The 12,193-nt window shown below is 44.4% G+C and overlaps 1 protein-coding gene across 1 annotated transcript; it reads right to left on the minus strand.

The window, feature by feature from the left end:
• Nucleotides 1-596: 596 nt before the first annotated feature.
• Nucleotides 597-4,036, minus strand: LOC148041462 (2-acetamido-2-deoxy-D-galactose-binding seed lectin 2-like). Its single transcript, XM_087688260.1, has 3 exons — nucleotides 3,220-4,036; nucleotides 1,804-2,113; nucleotides 597-1,020 (listed from the first exon to the last, which is right to left on the minus strand). The coding sequence occupies exons 1-3, from the start codon at nucleotides 3,633-3,635 to the stop codon at nucleotides 817-819; spliced, it is 930 nt and encodes a 309-aa protein (XP_087544386.1). The 5' UTR covers nucleotides 3,636-4,036; the 3' UTR covers nucleotides 597-816.
• Between the last annotated feature and the right edge of the window lie 8,157 nt (nucleotides 4,037-12,193).

The raw sequence follows: 12,193 nt of genomic DNA on the forward strand, positions 1-12,193 counted from the left end.
AGTTAGAATTTCTAGTTTAATGGCATCATATGCACGTCAAAATTTTACTTTGATTTTACTGACCAGTATTTTGACGTGTATACTAACAATGTAAAAATTTTTATGCTCTCTTAGAATTTCTCATTAGTATAATGTTCATCCCTTATAATATTAATACCTTAGTATCTTGGTAAATGAGCATTGTAAACATCTCTCTCTCTCTCTCTCTCTCTCTCTCTCTCTCTCTCTCTCTCTCTCTCTCTCTCTCTCTCTCTCTCTCTCTCTCTCTCTCTCTCTCTCTCTCTCTCTCTCTCTCTCTCTCTCTCTCTCTCTCTCTCTCTCTCTCTCTCTCTCTCTAAACATCTCAACATTGTTTTTGCATCTTGGTTAGGTTAAGTTAACTTTAGATAGCTCTTCTTCTTCTTCTTCTTCATTTCAACACATTAGGGTAAGCCCACTTTGCATCTAGGTCAGGTTATTTCTGAAAGTAACATTGAGGAGCTCCTCTTTTTCTTCTTCTTCTTCTTCTTTTCAATGCACTAGTTGAGCCCAACCATGAGTATACTATTAAGTTGTTGAAGGTAGAAGAGGAAAATTATTATTCAAAAACACATGCATATCCAAAATTTGAAGGTTTCAAGAGTAAGGGGAGCTATATGAGAAGACAATGGTGCACATCTTCCATTTTTCCCCTAAAGAGACATGTACTTTCAACATCGATACAACTAGGAGCCGGTCTTATTCAAGATACAAGAAAGGGAGAAACTTGTGGGATCAATATTGATTTTTTAGCTAAAGAGGTGGTATTATTCAAGGATGCAAAATACTTAGAGAAGTCTACACATGGACCCACATAGTGTCGAACTTCCAATCATAGAGGACGTAGGTGCCGTCCTCAGTCTCGGGCACACGAGAGGAGAAACCCACATATGACTGCTCAGCCACATAATCAGCCAAGCGGAAAGGGGCATACGAGATGTAGAGCTTGGCCTTGGCTTTATTGGCACCCGTGCCATCTGGAGTGAGCTTCTGGATGCGGACCTGGTATAAGCAATATTTGATATCAAACAAATAGAAGGTTAGTGCCATTTTCCTTGTAAGTGTGGAGTCACTCCATGCACTCAAAGAAAGTCCATATCTAGCAATTTACCTTTCAAAGTAAAGGCTATTGCATTTTTTGTAAATGAGGAGGCAAAAGACCAGGCCATGCCATGCAAACTTGTGGTTATTTGACTTTGAGGAAGTGAGAGAGGCTATGGCATGGCCCTACTTTGGCCTTAAAACTTTCTTAAGTAGACCAAGCCTTAAAATTACATACATATTTTATGTTAATATTGGAATGCATATTTATATACGGTGCATGTGTGTTTGTGTGCGCTTTATATGTTTGGTCTTAGGGTTGTGTTATGCCTAGCTTAGACTAGATGTTTGGAGGAGTTGGACGAGTAAAATTAACAAGGTGTAACATGCCTTTTTTTCCCCTTTTTAAGTTTTCCCCTCGCTTGCTAAAATATGGTTACCTTTACTTTGAAATATGGTTATCTTAGGGCCACATCATGCCTAGCTCAAACTAGATGTTTGCAAGAGTCTTGTGAGTAAAATTAACATGGGGTGAAATGTTTTTTTGTCCCTTTGAGTTTTTTCCCCTCACTATGCTTAAAACATGATTATCTTTACTTTGAAAGTCTAATCAGGATTCTATGCGTGACATTACTGCCCAGTGCCCTCCCCCCTCTTGGCTTCTCTCTCTCTCTCTCTCTCTCTCTCTCTCTCTCTCTCTCTCTACAACCAAGGTTTGTCATGTGACATGAACATAGAACTGACCTGGAGCCTCTTGAGAGGGGCGTCGTAATCAATGAAGACAGCCAGCTTGCGATCGACGAACGTCTTGAAATCGCCAGCAGGGCTGGTGACGACAGACTTGACGCTATTGATGTCAAGGCCGACATGCGGGATCTGGGGGTCCGGGAATGTGATCCCCGAGGAGCTGCCCCTCGAGATGTCCAACTCGACCGCCACTGTCTGAGTGCTTTTACCTCGTAGCGACGCCCCCGTCTTCGCGTCGATCTCGAACAGCCCAAAACTCTCAGCCCCGCTCGTACCTACCTTCTGGTCCGGCGTTATGGCGAATGCCCTGTCGGATCAGAAGGTTATTACATAAACTGAGCTGCCATAGCTAGCAAGGTAAGGCTACACAGCAGGAATGATAGTGCCAAAACAGCCTGCAATATAAGCTAATCATACAACACCAGTCTTTGGCTCTCTATCATAAGATTAACAATCACAAAATGAAAGACTAAAGCATCGATTTACAACCAGAAAAAGCTTCAAAGTATTCTTTTTTGTTGCAGTTGATGGCATGTTTCAATGCATTCATGCAACTAAGACGTCAGAAGATTTTGCAGCTACTGAAGCTCCGGCTTCTTCAGGAGTTTAGATTTGAGAAATTCCTTTTAGATTACAAGCTACAAGGATTTTAGCTTGTAAAGTGAATGTATAGATTAGTGTAATTTTCTGAAAATATATGTCCAAATTTGGTGATTTATCAGATTAAAAAGAGTCCAATAGGAATTGTACATGTTTCTCACAAATATTTTTCCCGAACACTGCTCTCTGGGTAGTGGCCTCATTCGAAAAGCTGCGATGTCATATTTCGATGCATTCGTGCAATTTAAACTATGATGCTTTTTGGCATGCAAAGGCAGTCCATAAATGCATCACAGGCAAAATACTAGGGCTATGCTTGTTAACTAAGAGCTTATGTGCATGATATATATGTTTTAGACAAATTTCCATTATAATTCTCACATTGTGAATTAAGTTTTAGACAAAATCCCGTCATAATTCTCACATTGTGAATTACTATAGATATCGTAAGCTTATGCTTGAGAGAGACTGCATATCCAGCTAAGTCCAGTTGGGGGCGGGAGTCTGCTGGCCCAAGGTAGAGGACCAGCAGCCCGTTGCCCCCAACTGCATTTAGCTAGGGATGGGAGGCTGGCATGATGTTGAGATGATCACGATGTTGAGAACTATACGAGGATTGATGGGAGGCTGGCTGGTATGCTTCCTAGATAGGTATAGAGTGCCGAAGCTCATGATGTTGAGCACTATATGACGATTGATGGGACTAGCAGGCGCATCTTGCCCCCAAGTGCACCTTTCCTAGGCATGTGGTGCCTCCCTCGGCGCAGAAAATCTCATGACGTTGAATACTACACGAGAGGATCGATGGCTTACCAGCCTCCCCCGAATGAGAAGAAGTTGCCCGACTCGATGCGGTCGCTGCTGCGCTGGAACTGGATGGTGAAGGAGGTGGAGAAGGAGGCGGCGTGCATGGGGTCGTTCTTGGACCACAGCTGCACCTTCTTCTTGTACTGGTACCGCGCCGATATCACGGCATCATCGAAGGAGAAGATGGCCTCCTCCGCGCCGATGCTAGAGGGAGTGCACACCACCGAGGGGTCGGTCACACCGGAGCTGCCGTCCAGGCTGCAGTTGATGGGGGCGGACGTGGGGAAGCGCGTGAATGACAGGTGGACGTCCGGGGGCGACTTAGCGGCCAATGCGACGTTGTAGCTAATCATGGTGGCCGCCGCCAGCATTACCGCTAGTTGCAGTGCAAAGAGCCGCATACCGTATAGATGAGCACCCATGATTCCTAGACCTAATATATATATATAATGGTGGGAAATTGTATCACAAAAGAGAGAGATCGACAATTCCAGACAGTCAGTGATCTGACTGCATGGGGAATAATATAGACAATGGAAGAGATCTGCGAGCGCCTTTGAGTCTCGATCGAGTGCTATTGGCAAACCTCTGGATAGAGTACTATTGGGAGAAGGTAAATATACTAGAGTCTATATCTGCGTTGTACGTTTGTCTCACGACAGTATCCTTCTTATATAGCCGAGAGTCTATATCTACGTTGTACGTTTGTCTCATGGACGTTGAGTACTATGACTTCCTGTGTGCGCTTGTCTGCACACAGGAAGTCTATATCTCCGTTGTATGTTTGCCTCATCGTTGACCGTGACTTCCTGTGTAAATATCGGCAGAAGGTAAATATACTACAGAACTGTTTTGTGAGCCTGACAGTATCCCTCTTATACAGCCGAGAGTCTATATCTCCGTTGTACGTTTGTCTCATCGTTGAGCATGACTTGCTGTGTTCGCTTATGTGCACCGGCCAATTCAAGTTGATCCTCTTGGAAAAACCGGCTGTCGACCATTCCAAACATGCTGATGTGGCGGTCAGAGCGCAGTCCGTTGACCAAAATGCCATGCTGGAAGGGCCCCACCCTTTGACACCTCTTCCACAAAGAGCTTATCCGGAGGCCTAGTTGACAAATGAAAGTCATTCAACAAAGGGGACTTATAGACATTTGTAGCTATGTGGAATTTGTAGGACAAAAACAAGTATTCTGTGGCCATGCAATGCCGTTTCAAACACTTGAGAGTCTAGCTCCCGAACACCAAGTTCCCATGGTGCGATGCTAAGACTAAGATGTGTGTTTACTCATAGAGAGTAGCTCTTGAACACCAAGTTCCCATGGTGTGATGCTGAGATTAAGATGTGTGTCTACTCATGAAGAGTGGCTTTCTGTGATGTGTACTTAAGAATGCCCCAAACGGATATAGTTAACCTAACAAAACCCTTTTTTTTTCATATAATGTTCCTAGAAAGTGTCATTTGATAGTTGTCCACCTACATCTACCCAATAGATGTCACACAATCCACAACCCCCTTTCCTTCCCACACTCTTAAAACAGTATATCACCTTGTACCTCTCATACTCTTCAATATAACTTTCACTCTTTGTCCACCCCCATGAGGCTTCGCATGATCTTCGCCTAGCCCTCTAGCCACTCTACTACTCTAGAAATCATTCTCTCTCTAAGTATCATTAGATCTCCAATAGGTTATTTTGCCATTTGTAACATAATGGTAATGGGAGCACGGGACCATGCCAATTAAAGCGTACACAACCCACACTTGTTGAATCTTTCTCATCATATCAAGAAAATGTAGGTCATGTGCCAATAGATGTCAAGAAACTTGCAATAAAGCCATCCCTATGTTCACACTTGTTGAATCTTTCTCACCATATCAAGAAAATGTAGGTCATGTGCCAATAGATGTCAAGAAACTTGCAATAAAGCCATCCCTATGTTCACCACAATCATAGCCTCAAATTGATTGCTTACATAGAGATGTTTAACTAAGATGGATCTATAAACTATAGTTCTTAAGATTCTTAAGTTATGTGACTCTCTCTCTCTCTCTCTCTCTCTCTCTCTCTCTCTCTCTCTCTCTCTCTCTCTCTCGGCCTTCATCAATGGTGTTGATCGTTAAAGTGCCCTCTTTCACTCGTCCCTCATCTCCCACTATCTCCATCTCTTGCCAAATGGCTAATTTGACTATTGGTTGTGAGCCTATGTTTTTATTGGCCCTCCTCTTCAACTCTTCAACACCTAACCAATTGGTCCACCCATCCATCGAATGGGGTTGTTGGGACCTCCATCCTCTCACTCTTCCCCTACTCATTGAGAGGTTTTTTAGCTGTCTAAGGGTCAAAGCATGCTAAGAAGGACCACTATAGAACCTATATAGTTGGGGTGCTATAGTCATTGTACGTAGTTGGTATTACATTGAAACACGTAAAAAATTTTGGTAATAAGGTATTCATAGATTTGAACTAAGAAAAAACTAAAACATTGTGCATACGACATCAAAGTGGTATAGTCCAAAGTAACTAATCTCAGATTGTAGTAGTCCCAAGAGGTCTTACATGTTCTTAGTCATTCATGCATGTTGTGTTCTCTTGGCTAAAGGATCCTTTACACAATGTCTCTTGACCACATGTATTCTCCTTCATGCATACACCATTAAGAACTAGCATCGAGTTTCGCTTCACTTAGCTTCCATGCTTTGTATTCTACTACTCTATTTAGTGCCACAATGCTACTCATTATCCTATAGAGCTAATGCAATGAAAGTAGGTACAATGTAAATTCAATGCAACATGCATAGAATAGGTCAAATACTTTGATCACCTTCCATGCAATAAAGAAAGAATTCCATACTAAGCATGTCTTCACAATTTAGAAGGTTTAAACCCACACCATCTTTCTGAGTGTGATGTACTCCCAAACTTGTGGTGGTAAAGTGTGTTCAAAGAGTGTTATAATGGCAAAGGTCCGATGAAAGCTTGCTTGATTCGAGATGAGCTAAAGAGAAATGTAAAGATATTGTACAACCATGTCTATCAAGAGGTAAATTGTTGGGGGTCAAGGCGCCTCCGCCGTGCCGCCCCGTGTATTACTACACTGACAGTACCCACCACTGCACACTGCAGGTGGCGGGCGCCCGTCACGTCACTTTATTCTTTATTCTTTTAGTGACAGTTTGAATAAAGGAAGGCCCGGTCACACATTGTGACTGTTGGAGTTCCCATTTCTTGTCTCTCTCTTTCTTGCTCTTGCTCTCCCGCCATAGCTCACGTGCAAGCTTCGATCCTTCTCACCTTTCAACTGGTATCAGAGCTTGGCATTCTCTTGCTCGAGCTCCACTCGATGCTTCCCGACCTTCGCATCGACTCGCTTCATGCATTGGATCTCCATCCCGGCAGCCATATCCGATCTCCCCGAGCTCCCGTCACTCCCCGGCTTCCCGAGCACCTTCCCAGCCTATTGAGGCACCTTCAAGGCATTGATACTGAGGTATTTGATCATTCTTTTAGGGTTTTATTTCAGTCTACAGGTTGCAAACAGCAAGGGCAGCCATGGCTTCAAACCCTTGAAGCTTATTCCCCTCATATTGTGCCTTACACCTATCAAGGCTCAAAGAGGCTTGTCATAGGCCTTTGATAGGCCCTTCTTGAGCCCCCCATTACCCCCTTTTCAACCCATGTGGAGCAGCAGCAAGTTCAACACCAACAGGGCAGATTGCATCATTTTTTTTCCAGGCTGTGAGTACTCATCTACTTCAACTCCACACTTGGCCATTGCTTCTTACTCTCTACCTTGATCAAGAGGGCTATAGACTTCATGTTTGATGTCATTCAAGCTTTGGGCATTGGTCTTGATCATTCGGGGCTGATCTCTTCAGATTTGGGACAGTCATAAACTGTCATAACAGGCTGAAAACAAGGCAGCACCATTGGCATTAGCATTTGTTGCTTATACTCCATTCCGGTTGTGCTATTTCATGCCCGTATGCGGTCTACATGATGTCTAGTGCCTTGGGAATGTATGCACATGATTATGCCATGATTTTGGCCTGAAATATTGGCTGATTTGGGACTGTTATTTACTGTTATACAGTGCTGGAAACAGGCCAGCCACACTTGGCATTGGCATTTGATGCTTATACTCTACTCTGGTTACCTTATTTGATGCCCGTATGCGGTCTACTTCCTACCCGGATGTATTGGGGATGTATGCATTTGGTTTGACCATGATTTTGGCTTGAATTCAGGGCTGAAATCTATTGTTTAGAACAGTAAATACATGCTGGAATAACATTGGGCTGAAGGTACTTTACAGGCTTTGGCACTTACCTACCGATACCGGATGTATGCTTTGAGCTTTGGCATGATGTCTCTGACATTTGGGGACGGCTTGGAGCATATGTATGAGATTATGGGATGCTTTTGAGCTTCACATTAGCTCCGTCTTCACTGGCATTTGGACCGACTTGGCATGCTCATGGACCGCCTATGCCTCATGTCTCTGCTTGACAGTTAGGCTTTTGCATTACATGCTTTGGTTCGTGACATATGCTATTTGGTTCATGTATGCCATACCAACATTTGGAGCTTGGATTTGGATGTATTTGAGCATTCCCGGCTTACTTGATCACTGATCTTGGTTGCTATTTGGATGTCATTGAGTTGACCGAGAGCTTATTTGGGCTTATATATTGCTTCATGGTTAATACGACCGGTGCTTCATGTATGTCATGCTCTCTTGGATGCGCTTGATGCATTGACAGGGTCACTTATCACTGGTGCTTTCTCTTGGGTTGTTTGAGCTTCTGAGCTCACTTTGTACGCCTTTTGTGCCAGTGGGAGCATTTTACATGCTTGCTTGACCTTTGACAGTTGCATGCTATTGGAGCCCTTACATGTATTTGGAGCAGTTTATGTCTTGAGCAACTACATACTCATTGAGACTTTGGGATCATACTCCAATCTTTATGGATATGCATTGATGTACTCTTGGTTCACAGGATGCTTATGAGCTAAGTCTCATATTTGGATCTTTCTCTTTGAGCAGACGCCTATTTGTGTCAGGTTTTGGCAATTACAGTAACACTTTGCCTAGAGTGTCTGGGGGTGTGCCTTTCACTGGCAGATGTTATTTTGACATGCTTCGGTGTTGAGCTCATGTTCTTTTCACTGTCATTGGCCTTGCTTATGTCTGTTTCATGCCGGCTTTGGACCTAGCATTGTTTGCTTGACATTGGATCCTATTTTGGGACAGTTTGCTCTCTAGACTGCATACCTGCAATTTATTATAGCAAGCAGTTATTGGTGGACTGAGGTGTACTTTTCATGCTGAAATATCCTGATTTGGTGTGCCGCACCTAGTACTAAGTGGGCAGCAACTTTTGGCACACTTTGCTCGCCCTTTGGACCCCGTTTTGGTCATTTTTGGACAGTTTCTGCAGTAAAACAGCAAGCAGTTTTGGACTGTTTGGGCATTTCCAGCCTGCATAATGGCGTCATCTTCGCATGATAGTGCCATCTTTAACATTACAAAGTTGGATGGTACCAAGTACTCTTATTGGAAGAGTCAAATTTGGCAGGTCTTGGTGCAGAAATCTCAGATTAAGCCACTTTGGTTGAGTGGGGAGCAGCCTGAAACTATGGACAATGACGACTGGCTTGAACTTGATGAGCTATGCAAGTCCACGATTGTATTGTCTCTCACTGAACATGTACATTATAATGTATTTGAGGAAGCACAGAGTGCATGGGATCTATGGAATAAGATCAATAATCTTTATGATAAGAAAAGTCTGGCGAGTCAGATGTACTGGTTGAAGCAGCTTATGGATCTGCGCCGCATGAAGGATAATGCGACTATGTCTGCTCACTTGAGCCAGTTCCATGCTATACTGAAGAACCTGACTTCGCAGGATATCACCTTTGGAGAGGAAGTAACTCCTCTTTTCTTGCTTGGGACTCTGAATGAGTCATGGGATGTTTTCCGTACTGCTCTTTGTGCCTCTAGTGCTACTCTAAAATTGGCAAATGTTGAGGGTGCTCTTCTTCAGGAAGAGGTGAATCGCAAAAAATTGGATGCCTCTCATGGTAGTCATGCTTTGACAGTTAGAGGCAGGAATGACAGGAATGATCGTGGTAATAACCGTGGTCGTGACTCGCAGAAAGGTAGGTCTAAATCTCATGGCAAGTCGCGTAGTAAGTCGCGTGAGCGCAATGCAAATGTCACTTGTCATCATTGTAGGAAAAAGGGCCATATTAGACCACAGTGTCATGAGTTGCGCAATGAGAAGCGCAAGGATAAGGGGAAAGATAAAGTGCAGGAGAAGTCCTCTGATCGCAGCATAGTATCTACGAAGTCCAGCGTCAAGATTGAGGAAATTAATGTCACGCAGACTGAGGAGTCCGATGGTGGTGATGAGTTTATACTTGTAGCTAGTTCTTCTGATGCTTCACACTTGACTGAGACACCTAGTATGTATGCACAGTGCTGGTTATTGGATTCAGGTGTGTCCTTCCATGTGACGCCTTACCGTGAGTGGTTTCACTCTTACCGTACTGTATCTAGATCAGTCAGACTTGGAGATGACAGGCCTCTTAACATTGTGGGCATGGGTGATATTCAGTTGCAGTTTTCCACTGGCAGTTCATTTTTGCTTAGGGATGTATGTCATGTACCTGCGCTTACACGCAGTCTTATGTCTGCAGGACAGCTGGATGATGCAGGATTTCATGTATGTTTTGGGGATTCTGCCTGGAAGTTTACTCGTGGCAGACTTGTGCTTGCTAGAGGTGCCAAGTCTGGCAGCCTCTATCCTCTTGTTGTATCTGGGTCCTCAGTTGACCATGTTTTGGCAGTGGGTTCTATCCCACATGTACCACTTTGGCATGCTCGTTTAGGGCACATGTCTTTGAAGGGAATGAAAATGTTATCTAGTTTGCAGTATCTTCCGCCTTTGGATTATGCATGTTTTGACTCGTGTGATCATTGTCTTTATGGTAAGCAGAATAGGTCTACACATAAGAAATCGGGTAGGCCATGCATGAGTGAGCCCTTGGCATTGGTGCATTCCGATGTTTGTGGGCCTATGCCTTGCATGTCTATGGGTGGTGCGAAGTACTTCGTTACCTTCATTGATGATTTTTCTAGGAAAGTGTGGGCTTATCCCATAAAGTAGAAGTCCGATGTCTTGGCAGTTTTTCAGAGATGGCTTGCTCTTATTGAGAACCAGACTGGGTATAGGCTGAAATGCCTTAGGACAGATAATGGGGGAGAATATGTCTCGCATGCTTTTGAGCAGTTTTGTGATGACAAGGGTATTAAGCGTCAGTTGACCGCCCCTTACACCCCACCCCAGAATGGTTTGGCTGAGCGCATAAACAGGACTATTCAGGAGCGTGTGCGCTCTATGCTTAGCCATGCAGGCTTACCCCAGAGTTTTTGGGCTGAGGCAGTTAGTATAGCAATGCATGTCATAAACCGATCGCCTTCCAGTGGATTGGATTTCCAGGTTGCAGAGGAAGTTTGAGCTGGTAAGCCACCCTCTTATGCGTATCTCCGTGTCTTTGGATGTGAGGCATTCTGCCATGTGCCCAAGGACAAGAGGAGTAAATTGGATCCAAAGAGCATTAAATGCATATTCCTTGGCTATGGTGAGTCAGGAGAGATGGGCTATCGCCTATGGGATCCGCAGGCGTGGAAAATAGTATGCAGCCATGATGTCGTCTTCCATGAAGACAAGATGCACAAGTAGCCTGAGAAGGTGGTTGAGATCCGCAGAGTGATCTTTCAGGAGGAGCCTAGAGCTCCACCACAGCCAGTAGTACAGCCTGCAGCAGTTGCTCCACAGGGCCAGGGTGTTGGACAGGTAGTTAGACAGGCAGCAGAGCCTGCGGTGGTGAGACGGTCTGCTAGAGACAGACGTCCACCTGACAGATTTCAGCCCTCTATGCATTATGTTTTGGTTACAGATGCAGGAGAGCCTTTCACTTATGATGAGGCTATGCGCAGGGGTGATAGTCACTCCTGGGAGAGGGCTATGCAGTCTGAGATAGACTCCCTGCATAAGAATGAGACTTGGGATTTGGTTGCCTTGCCTAAGGGCAAGAAGGCTTTGCCATGCAAGTGGGTGTACAAGCTGAAAAGTACCCCTGGACACCCCAAGCCGGCATACAAGGCTAGATTGGTAACAAAGGGTTTTAAGCAGGAACATGGTGTGGACTTTGATGAGGTCTTCTCTCCTGTGGTTAAGATGACCACCCTGCGCTTAGTCTTGGCTTTGGTTGCACAGCTTGACTTAGATCTATATCAAATGGATGTCAAGACGGCTTTTCTACATGGGGACTTGCATGATGAGATCTATATGGATCAGCCTAAGGGCTTTGCAAAACCTGGCAGGAAGCACCTAGTGTGCAAATTGAAGAAGAGCTTGTATGGCTTGAAGCAGGCACCTAGGGAATGGTATCATAAGTTTGATGCCTTTATGCAGTTCACAGGGCTACAGCATGAGTGCTATGGATCCGTGTCTTTACACGAAGAAAGCCCGTGATGGCAGTTTGCTTATCTTGGTACTCTATGTTGATGATATGTTGATAGCAAGGAAAGCTCATGATGAGCTAGATGCTCTTAAATCTCAGCTGAAGAAGAGCTTTGAGATGAAGGATTTGGGACAGGCCTCACATATACTTGGGATGCGCATTAAGCGCGATAGGCATCAAGGGCTTTTGTATCTCTCACAGCGGGAGTACATTCATAAAGTCCTTGAGCGCTTCCGCATGCAGGACGTAAAGCCTATTGGCTGTCCATTACCTTCTTATGTGAAGATATCACAGGCCGATTGTCCGCAGACAGATGAGCAGAGGGCCGAGATGGCCAAGATCCCTTATGCTTCAGCCGTGGGCAGTTTGATGTATGCCATAATAGCCACTCGTCCAAATATTGCGCATGCAGTTGGTGTTGTGGCACGCTATATGGCTACACC

The sequence above is a fragment of the Lygodium microphyllum genome, chromosome 1 (assembly GCF_053477565.2).
Source record: "Lygodium microphyllum isolate KBCC chromosome 1, Lygodium_microphyllum_v1.1.10, whole genome shotgun sequence".
Lineage (NCBI taxonomy): Eukaryota > Viridiplantae > Streptophyta > Polypodiopsida > Schizaeales > Lygodiaceae > Lygodium > Lygodium microphyllum.